The sequence below is a fragment of the Linepithema humile genome, chromosome 8 (assembly GCF_040581485.1).
Source record: "Linepithema humile isolate Giens D197 chromosome 8, Lhum_UNIL_v1.0, whole genome shotgun sequence".
In the NCBI taxonomy this organism is placed as follows: domain Eukaryota; kingdom Metazoa; phylum Arthropoda; class Insecta; order Hymenoptera; family Formicidae; genus Linepithema; species Linepithema humile.
In genome coordinates this window covers 7,196,558-7,212,828 of record NC_090135.1, presented here as the reverse complement: position 1 = coordinate 7,212,828, position 16,271 = coordinate 7,196,558, and the positions used below count along the sequence as shown (strand labels likewise).

At 44.6% G+C, this 16,271-nt stretch overlaps 1 protein-coding gene across 1 annotated transcript in view; it reads right to left on the bottom strand.

Annotated features, from left to right (window-relative positions):
• The window catches only part of mib1 (mind bomb 1), a 337,434-nt gene that overhangs the window by 4,017 nt on the left and 317,146 nt on the right, over positions 1-16,271 (bottom strand). Inside the window, exons 10-11 of the mRNA XM_012376794.2 lie at positions 656-875; positions 181-491 (exon numbers count right to left, since the gene is read on the bottom strand). Coding sequence (XP_012232217.1) covers positions 181-491; positions 656-875 — 531 coding nt within the window. The remainder of the gene's footprint in view (positions 1-180; positions 492-655; positions 876-16,271) is intronic.

Below are 16,271 nucleotides of genomic sequence, written 5' to 3'. Positions count from 1 at the left end.
TATATTTAAAGATATTTAAAAAATTCTATTGCTTCAAGTGTTTCGGATCAAATTTATATCCTTTTATATTGTTTCGGAATAAAAATATTTGAAGAACTCACGGTTCAGTAACGCATTAAATAATTCATTTAATTGAAAATCAACGAAGGAGAGAGTCTCCCCCTTCGCTCGAGTACTAACGACTCCTTGTCCTTGTGGCACGTAGTGAGGGTTTTGCAGAGATTCGGATCCGGGCAGAGATCCAAGGGCGTCTGGCCCTTCTTGTTCTTCAGCTCGAGATCGGCGCCGTGCGCCGCCAAGAAGCAGGCGATAAAGGAGCTGCTCTTCTTGTCCTGACCCTGGGTGCCCAGGCCCATCAGCAGCCGTCCGACATCCTGCACGTCTTGCAATTGGCGCAGCTGCGACAGCGTGTGGTGCCGAAGAGCCTCGTGCAAGGGTGTGTCTCCGTCCTTGTCGGCGACGTTCAGATTCGCGCCTTCGCGAACCAGCAACTACGGATCGGATATGCAAGTTAATGCGGTCGGTTTTTCCTCAAATAAACGACGATCGATCTATCAGATATCAATCTAAGATGTCTAACTGTCGTTGAAGACACAATTTCATTTGTCTAATCGATTTATCATGTCCGCGATCGCTTTCGCGTAAGCAAACATACTCGGACAATCTGCGTGTGTTGTCGCTCGACTGCCAGATGCAGGGCGGTCTGCAGGTTCACATTCTGCAGGTCCAAATCGGCTTTCCCAGCGCGTGCCAGTTGCTCGGCGACCTCCACGTGATTGTTTAGAGCGGCCAGATGGAGTGCCGTGTAGCCATCATCCTTCTTCTCGTCGACGATCCACGGCCGCGGCAATTTCGACAGCAGCACCCGCATCGCGCTGAAACCGGCCGTGACGCGGAGAAATTAAAGCGGAAAGTCGCGATTGCATTTTCGGAGCGGAAAATTTATTCCCGCCACGCTCGCAGAATTTTAGCTCCAATTATTTTATAACCGGCTGCCCTAATTAATTTCCCGCGTCTCTCGCTCTCTCTCTCTCTCTCTCTCTCTCTCTCTCGCGGGATTATAATATGCACACATTTATAAAATATTTCATGCAAAAATATATACCTATTTTACTTTATACGCGACTTTTTCGTTTTTACACGATACGTTTAATAATTTTTCTTTTCTATGGCGCGCCCGATTGTAAAATCTCCCCCGTCATTATTTTTCGCTGATTATATTTTGAATTTATTTTCGTCCATTTTTTTCTCGACGACAGAGAAGCAGAATTTCCTTGTTAGGCGATATGCTTCCGTGTATCGCGCGTGTATTTCTGACTACTTGTCACGGCAGGGATCCCACAGTGAGATGGCGAGAAAGAGAGAGAGAGAGAGAGATACAGCTGTTTCTCGACGAGGCCTCCGTTGGGGAGACCTCTTCGAGGCAGTACTCGCTGCTGGGGCATGACGGACACGCATGTGTTTCGTCACATATGTGACGCCTGCATATGTTCGAAACATCTCGCAAACGGCTTTAGGAGGCCCACCCCGTCCTTTGGAGAGAAGCGCCTCGCCAATTATATCACGGCACTTTCGCAGAATCCATTAGCGATCTGACTCTCGGGTTTCGCAACAGTTTCAATAATTAAGCGTGTAACGTGTGTATTATTTTAATTCACGTCCACATTACATTTTAACGGATTATAAAATATTATTATAACATATTATTTTAGTAGAGAGAGAGAGATTCTCATTTCTCTCGACGGCAAGTAAGATCGCTCTGACGAGGACAAAGGAAGAAACGGCGACGCGTAACGTATTAATCTCCGCTGACCGGAAATTTGTGAGTGATAATTTTCAGCTGAGTAATAGCTTCTCCCGTCTCACAGATTAGTAACGATCTGTTGAAGCGTAATGTACGCACGCGGGTATCACGCGGGAGTGGAACGATGTTTGCGTGAAATTTACAAGGCTGTTACAGGCGTCGATCATTGTCGTTCTCCCCGCGTCGTTTGCTCCGCGGGAGGCCATCAAATTTTTACGACGCGTAAGTGACGTCGTTTTTCATTAGCACGGTCTAAGGGACACGCGTTTTGCGTCCCGAGTGCAATTGCGGCGTCTCGACCCGTGGCGCTGGAAGCAGCAGCAGCAGTAGCAGCAGCAGCAACCGTGAATTGCCAAGTGAACTTTCCTTGTCATGAATATGCAAACGATCGTGAATGTTACCGTTACCGCGTTAATAACTATAAATCGATTACTTTGCCAATTATGTCCGGCTACACACTCGTGCCCGCGCGCGATTTTATTGCGTCATTAACCGGTCCCGCGATTCCATTCCGCCCTCGTTGCTCCCGTTTTTTTTTTTCTCCCGCCTTAATTCTCTCGACCTGCCGAAATAATGACAATCGAAACGATTGGAATAATGGAGTAGCGATCGTTTCGTTCGCTCTACATTGCCCAAAATGAGTAGAAAAAAATGTACACCTTACAAATCTGAAATAATAAAAAGTTTTATATGTATAAAATAAAGTTCGAATAATTGTTCACATCTGCAAAACGTATAATTATCTCAATTATAATAAAATGGAAAATAACACTGAAATTAGAGTGGAATTCTTTTTTTTAATACAGGCTTCTTTCGTCTAAAAGTTTGACATTGCCGAAATTTAATCCGTTTAGTTGTTAATTTGGGCGTACAAATTCGTGTTAAGTATTGCATGGAATTTCGCGCGAGAGGAGAGGCGCGATGACGTTGATTTAACGCCGCCGATAATTATCGCAATTACGATGGTAGTCTCGCGCGATATAATAAATAGAAATAAGCGTCGCGCGAGCGAGAGACGTTCTGATTATTGCGTTCTGTCAGTCTTCACTTGAATTTCATTTTGTCGCATTCCGCGCGCCCCAAAGGCGGAATTTGTCATAATCGTCCGCCCGCATAAATACGTCAGCCTCGCTGAAAAGACGTATCGCGACGCGTGATATTACTGCAATTAATTTCCCGAGAACTTTCGCCCGTCGTTGACGTCTCTATTTGTTTATTGGCTTCAATGAACCATCGTTAAGGCACTCTCAACGCATTACTCGATATCGTTACGTCGACATCGTCGTAATATCAGCTCGCAGCTAATCGCTACAATTAAATCGCTATTTTATCTTCGGATCCGATTATTCTACATCTCGGAGATTGAAAAACGGGGGCGACTGGCATCGATTCAGAATTCGAAATATCAGTCTTTCGATGCCAAATCTGTCTCGCGATCGGTCAATTTTTCAAAAAGTCTGACTGGAATTCGTTAAATCTCCTTTTAATTTTTCAATGTTCGTCAATTTAAATTGTAAAACGCACGGCGGAGGAATCCTAACCGAGCTGACCGCATCGGATAAGATTAGACGCGATTTTCGACATCCTTCCTGAATGTTGCCGAGCACGAAGAGATTCGAAATAAACTGCCGGATAAACTGCCCGTTGACGTGAGCAGGCGAGCGGCTGCGAGAATCGGGCACGCTCCGCGCGTTGCACGCGCGATTCGCGCACGCATATATCGAGCATTTAGTGAGTCAGCGACGGCCGTGGCATGATCGCGACCGGCGGAGCCTACCGAGAATCCGATACACGGATCCCGACACAACACGCGTTCCTCTGTTCCCCGTGCGATGCATGGCAGCGAATGTTTAACGAGATTCGCTCTCGTCTCTCTCCCGTGTGCCGCGACGTGCAGTGAGTCAGTGAGATCACGCGGCGACACGCTAAATATAATTGACACGAGCGTGTGCAATGACAACGCGCGCGCGGACGACGGACAATGACGAGAGTACGAGCCGAGCCGACCGGAGAAATAGGCCGCTCCTTTGTCGTCGGATTAACGATGATCGATAGCCGTGATACACTTTGCCGTATCGATCCGCGCGCGGACTCGCCGGATGAGCAAAAGCGCGGCGAGGGATCTCGCGCGCGGAATCGTTCCGCTCGCTCGCGCCGCCGCCTGCGCTAAATATAGCGCCGCGCGAACTCGCGATTATTTCGGTATTCGCCGCCGTCGCCGCGCAGCTGCGATCCGTTCGTCCGTCCGTCGCGAGTGATATCGAGAGGATTTCGAGGCCGAGTACAGAGAGAGGATGATCTCGAGAGCGGCCACGGTGAGTCGAGCGAGTCGCCGCGGAAATAATTCCGCTCGGTTTCACATTGTCGAGACGCGTAACCACTGTTTTGCGAGCGAGTTCTCGGCGAGGCGGTGGAAGGGAGTTATCAGCGGATTAATCGTCGCGAATATATCGCTGATCAAGTGCATTCTATTGATAGACATTAGTAATTGAGGAAGAACTAAGACGGAGATAAAATGCGAGAGCGTACGCGAGAAACAATAAAATAATAATCAAAATTAGAATAAACGGCATTTTGAATCGCGCAGCGATTGAAAATCTATTTCTGCATATTCCATTTTCCGCAAAAGAGATACCTCGTAATTTCTCGTTTTTCTTTCTCGTGGGAAAAAGTGTTTTTCGAAAAAATAGAGCGTGTAAAAATACCGCTTTCATCCGTGTAATACACACAACGTTAAGACCGACAGATATATCCGTTTGTAGAGCTAATATTGTATTTCAGATCAATCAAGATCGCTTCTCCAAGTCCCCCGATAAACACAGAGCCACTCATCCGTCTTATTCTTTAGTCACATCTGCCTTCTGATTGATTGCTCCTTGAAGTTTATTATCTCATTGTATATTTGTAACGTTACCTTCTCTTTCCTTCCTCATCGCGATATTTTATCGCGTGTTTCGACTTTTATATTACAAATGCACTATTCCTTCTCTTGTCACACGGATAATGCGCCAAAAATCTAAATATCTAAATATCTTTTCCTTTATTTAAAGACCGTACTTAAGATAATATAAATGCAATTTTTTCCCACCGGTTAAACTTTCAGCTGCAATGACATAACGGCGAAAACGTTCATTTAGCGAAGAAAAAAAAAATCGGAAGAGGCGAGAGTCTTCTTGAAGAATTCACCGACTGATTACCGTAAAACCACCGGAGGCCTCGAGGTCCCTAAAACATTTATCCGCCGCAGCCTCGCGGAATTCCGCCGGAATTCCATTTATCTTCCCTTTCGTTTGCCCACCCAAGGATAGCACTCTTCACTCCTCATCAAACGGTTCCGAAGTATTCGGATTTCCTATCAGTCATTCGAGCGCTATCCGATTCGATCAAACTCCGCGCAATAAATAAAGCTCCAATTTTCGCGCCACGCCCACCTGTCCGCCAATCGCGAGATAAATTAGTTTCTAATATTCAGTGACGGCAAGTTCTTAAAAAAATCAAGAATAAGGAAAAGTTTGCGCGCTGCATATTAATATTCTTCAGGTTGATTTTTGCGAGAGATATTTGCGCAACAAATTCATATTGGCAATCGTGCGCTCGACGCACGCAATCTTATTCTTCAACTGAAATTCACGCTAGAACATTATATGAAATTACACGTGAATATAATTTTCATTCAAAGCTCAAGAAGCAAGGAAAAAGTCGTGGACAGAACGTCAAGAGTAAATTGTCCGAAAATTCGACAAAGATAACCATTGTCGCGCCATTATTACGTAGGTTTTCAGGGGCAGCTTCTAATTTGGCTCTCTGCGTTTAAATTCGGCGAACGCGAATCGATTTGATGTACCAGGAAGAAACGCACGGCCGATTCGAATCGACAATGTCCGCTCGTGGATGACGGGAGGGACGCCGGGGAAGAGGGAATGGATGCGCTCTAATATGCAGAAACCATGGGCAACCAACGTTACTATGACGTAATTTCCGGACGCCTCTATCGAAGTTGGCGCGCCCAGAAAGAGAAGCGGTGAACTCCGATCGCCTATCGCACTTCGAGGACTCGTTGCAGTTTCGCTTTCCCCCCTCTCTCTCTCTCTCTCTCTCTCTCTCTCCCTCTCTTTCCCCTTCTGTCTTCAGATTTTCTTCCTTTACGCGGCAGAATCAGACCCGCAGAAAACTTTCGGGAGAAAAATCGAAATCTCTCGCGCAGAGAGACGCGCGAGTTTCCTTACCTTCGCCGTCGTCTCGCGAAACTTCATCGACGAAGTGTCCAACGAAAATTGGAATTTGCCGTGAGTACCGAATACCGGAAGTTAGATCCGGATTAAGCAGAGAACTTCTCAAAGTGCTCCCTCTAATTTCGTTTCTGTAGCGCTTTTCCCCGTCTTTTTCCCCGGCCTCGTTGCCGAAGCCGTTAGTTCCTCACATTATTTTTCAGCAAGCATTCCCGATTTTCTTTTTTTAGCGCGCGATATTTCGGATAGCGTATATTTTCGCAAATAAAGGAGAGAATCCCGGCGAAGAGTTAGACAAAGAAATTTATGTGCGTGCTTTTTGCATTTTTATGCTCGCGACTTATCTTTTAAATGCATCGCGTCACAGATTTGCAACAGACCGTAATGTATTTGCCAATATTTTTTCCCCTGGCTTTATTATACCCACTAGTTCATGCATGGTATTGCAATTTTTTGCCGACAAAACAATTCAAGAGGTGACAACGCGAGACATTTAAAATTAAAATTGAATTTCTCTTTACGCTTCGCGTGCTAATTAAAAATAAACTCACACTGAAAAGAGGGAAGAAGTTATTACACTTAATAAATTACTTCTTAGCTTTGCGTATGCGAGGGAGCTTATTCTGGAAAAGGTCAAGGGTTAACGAAATCTCGTAGCCGTTGCCGTGATGAAAATTGAAATTCCCGGAGGATGGCACCTGCGAAAGGATTAGAGTTCGTACCGGTGTCGAGGGGGTTTCGAGCACCGGGAAGAGAAGGCCAGGTAATCGAACCAAAACTAAATCACAACTACCAACTAATTCTATCCGCGGAGTTTGGACGTCGCGAGGTCGGAACGCCTCGGCGCTACGGTGGACGACAACGCGTCGCGCTAGAGAACGAGGATGCTAAAGAAAGTCAAAGGGGGGAAAAAAAAAAAAAAAAAAAAAGAGAAAGAGGGATATCGTATTCGGGAAATAATAATACGCCCGAGACTTCCATCCCGCCATTGCGATTGTAAAACGCAGTAGAATGCGATATTTTTATAAGAAATCGGCAATCAATAATCAATAAATAATTCATTTGAATAACGATGTTAATAATGAATTCCGGAAATGATTATTTCCCGAAGAATATGAAACGATAAACAATAAAATCAGAATAAACAGATTCATTTTGTTTTAATAACTTTCTGAAGCACACATTCATTATGAAAACACGCGTTTACGCAGTTAAACAAATCGGTCGGTGGCACAAGGAGTTGTGCATTGATTAGCGAGACGAAGAGTGATGTTGGAAGTAAAAGAACAATGATTACATACAGGATGCTCGCAGAGGAAAAATCACAAAAAAATTACACGACAAAAGAAGTTACTCGGCAAAGGGAAACAAAGAAATTACACACCGCGGCGAAAGAAAAGTAAAAGGAGCGGAAAGGAGGGGGGGAAGGGGGAGAAAGGGAAGAAAATATTCCGATCGCTCGGTCGCGTAATTTATGCGTTCAATACCTAAAGCGAAAGGAAGATGGAGACCGACCGCGGCCTGAGAAAGTGCCAGCGGCCTTTCTGAAAAAAAATATATTAATTCCGGGCTCCTTTAAAAGTTATTGCAAAAAGCGCGGAAGGGTCGGGGAGGGGGTCGGGCGCGAGGGCGGGTGGAACTTTTCCGCGGCGATGGAAATGACTTTGGCATAAAATATGACGGCGATGGCACCGCCAGACGAGTCGCAGGTGCACCGCGGGGCAGGTCACCCGTGATCGCTGCACTCGTCGGCTATTTTAATTCGGGTCGGGCGGAAAGGGCGGCGAAGCTAGCTTTCCCCGCGGACGGAAGGGCCTAGGAGGGCTTCCAGGGCGCGGCTATCGGAGTGGAAAATTAAATTTCCAAAGAGATAAATTTTATCATAATCGAAGGGTCGATGAAACATATTGATAAGAGCGCGATGTAAACCCCCCGAGATCGAAGTTTAACGAGCGCGCGACTGAAGGCTCTTTCTATCCTTTTAATTCGGCGGTTCTTTTTCTTCCGCATTTTTTAATCCATCGATTGTCGAATTTATTTTCCTTCTGCGAAGAGAGATTCTCGAAGTGATCTCACAATCGCTCTCAAAGTAATCTCGCAATCGCAATATTTGGGAAATTTTCGCGCTGGATCTTTTGGGAGTATCTTTGCAATTCCATTATATACGGTACGTTGCATCATGGCAGGTATTACGACCTCACCACTGGCCCTCCGTGTTCAGTGTTCGTATATTGAGGTTATTAACGAACGTTGTTTACCCTACCGCGAATATTATTAGTACTATCGTTATTAACGTTGGTCGTTACGCAGTGCAAATTAATACGTTATTGCTATTATCTTTATTTGCTTCATATAATCACGATCGAAATTAATCTTTGCCTAAATTCCGCATCTCGTGTCAGAAACACGCGTAATTAAATTCATTGATTGTGAAAAACAAGCATACCTTTACATATTCATCCAAAAATTTTAATTATTTTTAAGCGTAAAAAGAGAGCTTAATAAACTGCAAAAAAAGGTTAGACACTTCCATTAACTGCAGCTACATTTGAACGGTGTTTCCAGCCGAGCAAAATTGAGAAATAAACAAATTGACAACAAATAAATCTTTTCAGTCGAAATTTTATCCTGTAAAAGCACTTATGATGGAGAGACCCGATTTTGCACAAAATTGCCAAATAAATGTAATTTCTCTGCGTTCGTAATCGCTCCATTTTCCAAATGACAGTGCGTATTATTACAAAAAAAATTGTACACCTATCTTGAAATATTATTCTTCACTTTTATAACAGTTTGTTTATTGCTAAATAAACCTTTTGCACAAATATTAAAGAAATAAAAACAATTATAAAGCAATAACGGTGCAATTAACATAAATATTTAAATTGTTTGTTAAAATGGAATAACGTTATATACATAAATTTACCCTTCAAATAATTTATAATTTGTTTTACATAAAATTATTGAAGTATTTAAATGCAGATGTGTAAATAATCAATTATAATAATAATCGATTATCCGCGCGCGTATCAACGTACAAATACTCGATTAAACCAATTTTATCTTCAGCTCGAGATGCACACGACGATAGCGATTCTGTTTTCCGCCAAAGAAATATATATATGTGTGTATATATATATATACGCTTAAAATGAGAGTAAAAAGTTTCCGGTCGACAAGGGAGAGAAAAAGAAAGAGGAGACAGGAGGAATGAAAATGATTCCGGCATGAGGCACGACGGACGGTGACGTCGGCGACGCCGCGTTTTTCCTGAATGAGTTCCGTCCCGTTTATTTTGCTTATTCGATTCCTCCGACGAAAACACGTCTATCCGTCTTTAGTCGGCTTTAGGTAGGTGCGGAGGAAGAGATATTTTGGCTCTGAAACATATCCCGTCTGCTGGAGGCTGTTTACGTCTCTCGCGTCCGTAAGTTCGCGATCCATTCGAAGATCTGTCGGACTCGATTTTGAACAAATTTGTCATCATCTCTAACGTAATACTTTTAACTCTTTGTTCCCCCCAAAGTGTTCTTCGCGTATGCCATGCGTCTTCGAAGCACGATACGTGATGCGATTCCACGATGGAAAATCGTGAGATCGAAGAATTTTCATAATTAATTTAGCGCCGATTGATCTTTGATGGCTCGCTCTTCCGACGACGATTATAGATGGTTGTGAAACGATGATTCGACGTTAAGCGGCTTGTGACATGTCTTGCGGACACAAAAGAATTTTCCGCACGATCACCACCGCACGGATACTTACATCACCGTGCAGTTATACGATCTGGGACGGCATCCAAGTCTTTTTTCTGTCCCCTATCGTTTCGCAATAATTCTTTCGCGCGCGGTGACATGCGAGGTGGCAAAATCGCGGCCCGCATTTCCCTCGCAAATTTATAACTCGTCTTTTTCCGCCAACTTCTGTGCAAACATCATTTTCTTACGGCGCTGATACGAAGGGACGCGTTTCAACGATAGAACGAAAGAAGCTCACACTTATACATTATTTCTAACGCAATGAATATAGTTTGAGAAATGTAACAGCGGCGAACGTTAAAATTAAAGTTTGCGTCATTATCACTTTTGAAACTAAATGATGACGATCGGAGATCAAATTCTTACGTTCGATATACAATTAGAATTTAATTATATAATTATAGTTTTATAAAGTTGTCGTTTATAAGTATTCCGCGTGTAGCTATCTCTTTTTAAAATACTATAGCGTTAAGATAAAACTCTCATCGAGAGGGCGGAAAAAATGCACAAGATTGCAAATAGGCGCGCGGAAAGTTCCCAAGCGATATCGGAATTAACGCGCCCTTAATTAATACGCCCATTAATGCTCGCGTCGTCGCCTTAGATTCGTAGTTCGCGGAAGTTTTACTGCATCGTTAAATCGCCGCTTCGGATGCTCGTGCCGAGTTTCAAAGCGCCGCGTCTCTGTCTCTCTCCAAAGCGGAAGGGACAGGGCGGCTGCGATCGAGCACTTAATGGCCATAATAATCCGGTGTTTGAATCGCTCTTGTCATTAGTCCGAGCAATTCTTCCGGCTTCTCGCGCCCTGGCGAAGCTCCAGAGCTACGAAGAAGAAGATGAACAAAAAAATGGAAAAGAAAAATATCGTCAAAAGAGATGGATGTGCCCTCGACTCGGCGACAAACTTTGTTATAAATGTGACAGATTTTTGGCATGTTTTGATCATAATTACTTCGTACAATTTTTATTCCGGCGATTGTTCGCTCCGTCATTTCGCGTTACAAATTATGCAACGTTGAACCAAATTTTATAATTATAATTTTATCGTACACCACGCCGCAATTAAAATCGCAATTCCGCGCAAACATTTTCGAAGTCGCATATTCAATTCGACGCGGACAAACGCGGATTTAGATCGCGCAACCCTTTTCCCGAAAGGGCAAACTCGAAAGTGCTGTGTGAAAAAAAAAAAAAAAAAAAAAAGTTTGTTGCCATTCGAATATCGAATTCCGCGACACGATGCACACGCGAGAGTTTGTCCGCGCAACGCACGGTTTTTTTTTTTGCCCGTACATACACCTGTAACTTCGCGCGAGCTGCCGCCGGCGTAAATTCGTTATTTTGCCGAGTCGATCAATCTATCCCCCATTAACCTCCATTAACCATATCGCTCTTCGTTCGAAAGCTATCGTGAATACGCAAATTAAAATAGCACACAGCCGCGCCGCGAGAAAAATCGCCCCCTTCTTTATTCCTCTAACAACATTGTGAAATAAAAATTTGTGCGATAAGCACTCTCCCCTTTTTTAATCCCTCTGGATTACTTTGTGAAAATAAACAAGAGTGTATTATATTAATTCGGCTGGAAACGAAAAGTCACACAAACGTCTCTTTCTTTTTTTTTTTTCGATACATCTTTTTCAATCGTTGGAGGATAATCCGAGAATAAAAGAGCCGCGGAAAATGCGATCCGGACGAAGATATCATCGAGGACGTAATCGGGGAACGTCTATCCTTGGCCCGTTTCCGGCGGCAAAGCGGGGACGCAGCCCCCCCGGCAGCCTCCTCGCCGTGTTTTCGGCGTTTCGCAAACTTTTTAGTCGCGCAATTCGCGCATTCCCCCGAGCCACCGCGAGACAAACAGCATTATCCCCGTTCGCGGCGCTCTCGAATAAAGTTACACAGATTTGTCACGGAACAAAAAGCGGGCACGTTCCGCCCTCGTGACCGGGGGCGGGGAGGGGGTGGCTTCTAGGTTTCTTACTCGGATTTCCTAGACGCCTGAAAAGTGGCTTCCTTCGGGCCCTTTATGTTTTCCTCTCTCGCGTTTCGCCAACTTTCCGCCGCGGCTTCCGCTTTTTCGTATACAGGATGTCCCAGAAAATCCATATAATGTGAGCCAGAAAGGCGGTATTCTCTGAAGGATTCTGAAAGGACTTTTTCTGCGTCAAAATTGAAACCGAGACCTATTTACGTCTCCGTGGAAGGGATAAAAAGCAAAACTTCCGCGATGGAATTCCGCCATTGTTTTAAGATACTCGTTGCATCGAGGCGATCGTTTCGACGAGACGAGTGCGCATTGAATTTCGACGATGATGCAAAACCTCCCTCGCATAATCTTGTCATGTTTATTTGCATGCAAGCGAGACGTTCTCCGCGACGATTTCCCGAAGGAGATAAGGAATTGTGACGTGAGGAATGCTTCGCCATAGGTGAGAAACAAAACGAGGAAAGAAACAGCCGGGAAACCACGTTTTTATTGCAATGCGCATTCCGTATTGTTAATATTCTCACTCTCTGGTGTTGGAATCACCGAACGTTTGATCGAAAGCACTAAAGACGAAGAAAGTTCGTAAATAAGTAAAGACACTTGCAAAAATGATCGGATTATTATCTTTGTAACCAGAAACGTGAAAATTCGAAAGCTTCATAAATGCGATCTGAATATTTTGAAAGAGATCACGGCGTATTTTGGCATCGAATGTTCTTTCAGCTGCAGATATCGGAGAGAGAAAGAGAGAGAGAGAGATCAAGAATTTCCTAAACAAAATTTTCCACGCTCGAAAATAATTTCATAGAAGTGTAAACGCGTTCGGTCTAGTAAGAAACGATCTGGACTCTCTTGCAGGCTTGAGAGATTGCAGGCGAAACGTTCGTGGCGTATCCAAAAGGGGGGTAAAAGTAATTTCGGGGCATGATTCGATGTAAGTAAATACCGCTCTCCAGTCGCGCATAGAATTCCAACGGCATTGGAAATCTCCTAGGAACTCACACCATCGCTATCGTCTTGTCTATTCGCGGACGAAGAAGCGCCGCCGGCTGTTTCGATGCCGCGGGAATGAAATTGCGACGAGAGAATTGTGGGCGGAGACAGAGAAACAAAGGTGAATGTTGCTCGAGAGAGAGAGAGAGAGAGAGAGAGAGAGAAAGAGAGAGAGAGAGAGAGAGAGTGCAGCTATCATCTTTCCTTCTAACGCGAGGAGAGAGAAAAGGCGTATCAAATTTGGTATGCAAATTATTAGCCTGTATACGTTTTGATCGCGAAGATACTTTTCCTCGAACGTCGGAAAACCGCGCGCCGGTTTCGCGCTGCTCCGAAAATCGAAGGAGACCGCGCGCCACTCCGAACGCGACGTTCCATTTTCCGCGCTAAATTAACGACGATAATTAGGGGCGGTGAGTCGCGGTCGTCCCTTTCCCCAGGATTTTCCCGCGGTTTTCTTTCATCAGCGCCCGTTGACTCTTACGGGAAAGAGAGAGAGAGAGAGAGAGAGAGAGAAAGCGAAGTCGCGGTCTCTCGATCTCGCTCGTGTATCTCAGCCGGGGTTACTTCGAGTCTTCGCCATTAGTACGCGAGTAAAGGCTATTTTCAACGACGAACTCGTAACCCGATACACGAGCGGCGGGGGGCTGCGGCGCCTCTGCTAAGGGAAAGCTCCCCCCCCCCCCAGTCCCTCTGCCCGGCAAACGAGAGGACGACGTTCTCTTTAATTATTCCGCGCGATGTGCCGCGATGTTAAAATCATTAAATTATTTCGGCGATAGATGCAAAGGGTATATCGAGTGTCGAGGCGTTTCCTTGTTAGGGGCTCCTTGACAAATTTCAAGTCGATTTTTCCTTACTTCGATCAGATGTCCCTCTACCCCTCCTCCTTCTTTTTTTTTCCCCCAATTTATTTCGTCTCACGTTAAGCATTTTAATTAATAAGCTTTGAATAAAGATGGCGAAGTTAAAATTGACGTGTAGGATAAGATTTCGTTCGCCGGAAGATAAGTTATTTAGGAGATGATGAATTATTCAACAACAGCCTTCACAAGATCTGTACGATTTCATTATCCGTTTTATTCTTCGGGTTAAAGTTAAAATAATATTATGTAAAAGCGAAGGGATAATATGTCTCTCTGCTAACGTCCGATCCAATCTTCAAAATAGATTACAGACATGTTTCGCAAGAGCGTAAAGGGAGATAAGAACATTTCCGAATAATTCCGGGGAAGCGGAACGAAATCATTTCTGAATAATGCATCTTCGAGTCTCACATTTACGTGGAATTCCGGAATCGACGCCTATTCATTCCGACGGATTGTCTATTTTGAATAAAACGCAGATGCAAGGTCGGAAGGAGCCGCTGGCGCTCGGCTGTTTGTGCCTCGTTTTGCTGCTCGGAGAGTCATCTCCGTCATGTCGACGCTAACGCCGACGCCGACGACGAAGACGAAGACGAAGACGACGGCGGTGGCCAAAAATAGGGACGGTATTAGCGCGTAGACTCGTTTCGCACGGCTCACCGGACCGCATCGACTCCGCGGATGCAACGTCTTCGGCTGCCAGTAATTTTAGACGCCGTAGTCGGGCGTCGCGACCAAGTTCTTCATCTCGGAAAAGTCGTCCGGTAAAAGTGACATCGCAAGTTTACCGTACGTGCGAGATATGCAGCACCGGGGCGCTCCGTTAAACTTTTCCCGGGGAAAAATGGATTCCGAATTCGCGCCGGGGGTATCTGCCGTTGACAGACGCGTCGGCAGCTGATGTCGCGAGAGAAGTTGGACGTCCAACTTGCACGAGGATTTACGGGCCCCTCCGCAGACTGTTAAGCACGGAGGCGGAATGTGTGTTGTAATGTGCCGGCAAGGTGAGAAGGTCTCTTTAATCCAAGTTATCCGCGCCGATTTAGCGTAGGATTTATGAAAAAAATTCTTTTACTAATTGTCAAGTGTAAATTTTTACATTTTTAATAACATTTAATAAACGCTTGTTGAAAAATTATTCAGATGTTTTTACGTTACGAAAAAATTCGTGGATTTCAAAAAGATATATATATATATATTGAAAAAAACTAAAAATTATTGCCACATTTTTCTCTGCCGTGTTGCGTGGCAAATATTGGATTTACGCCACTTGGACACCGAGAATTAACAATTCAACGAGGTTGTTTATCAGGATGTATTTCGGTATCGCATTAAGTGCATTCCTGGCGGGATTGCAGCAACATATCGCAATGATACGGAGGCGATAATCCAGAAATAATGCGATCAAGTTCGCGCCGACTCGAGCCGTCATTCACGAGAGTCATCCAAATTCCCACGCGATTCACTCGAAATTTCGTCCAAGGATTCGCGCCGTAACACGCGGGCGGTATCATTACTTGCATAATTCCCGAGTCGCGCGATGGCAAGGTAGTCGCGTGGTCGATTCGGCGATGTAATCCGCGGCGACGTAAAGTATAAAATTGAAATTAATCGCCGCGCGCTGCTGAATCGCAGAAGCGCTGGCCGCTCGCCAGCGGCCGTTATCGTCGCCGCATATCTTTCTATAAATAATGCCGCGACGTACGATCCGTGTAACTCAGTCCTGCGTTTACGACGCTGTCTTTATCATCATTGTTAACGATGTCTGCGAGAGCGAACGGGCCCGGCGAACGCACCGCCGTCATCGGGGCCGGCGTGGGATGCATTGTCATCGGCGTCGATCGCCGCCCGATAACGATCGCGTTAACGATCGGCCGCCCGTCACCTCGAGAATTTACGCCGACAACGGTGCAATTTTGTTTTCGCGCTGGCGCTGGCGGACGATACTCGCCGGAATTTCAAGACAGCCGCTCGACTGCCAATGGCAGCTGCCAAATGTCCCACCCTCGAAATATCGCGACGTACCGTTACGTTGGATTTAAAGTCCAATCGATGGGAAATGAGAATAAAGTGCGGTCGGTGACGATAAGTCGAAGGGCTGACATCAACACGGTTGCAAGTATAATCAAAACGTTATTTCTGACGAAGAAAGTTTTTAGACGTCAAAGACAAGATAGCGCTGTTTCTTGCACGAAAATATTGATAAAATACGAGCATTTCCCGAACGTAGAGTCTCTCGAAACTTTTTCTTGCCGCTGCAACTTTTCTTATATCAAATCTCGGATTACGATATGAGATAAAAATATTGGGTCGCGAACTAGAAAAAATATCGAGTAATAACGCGATCATCATCAAAGAGAAATTTATAGACGGAATGGCCTCTTGCGAGGATATTTAATTTTTAATTAATTACATGATATTAATAGAGAGAGTCTCCATGCAAGCATTTTTAATTTCACTAAAGATTTTATAATATACTCTTTTATAAGGATTTTTAATTTTATTGAATATTCCGCAGAATTAATAAGAAATCCTACAAAGTTATCGATACCGGGGACGCTTTTATCCAACAAAGCTTATACAATTTCAGCCTGAATGACACTTTCGGTTTGTGTCTGCCAGGAGATACGA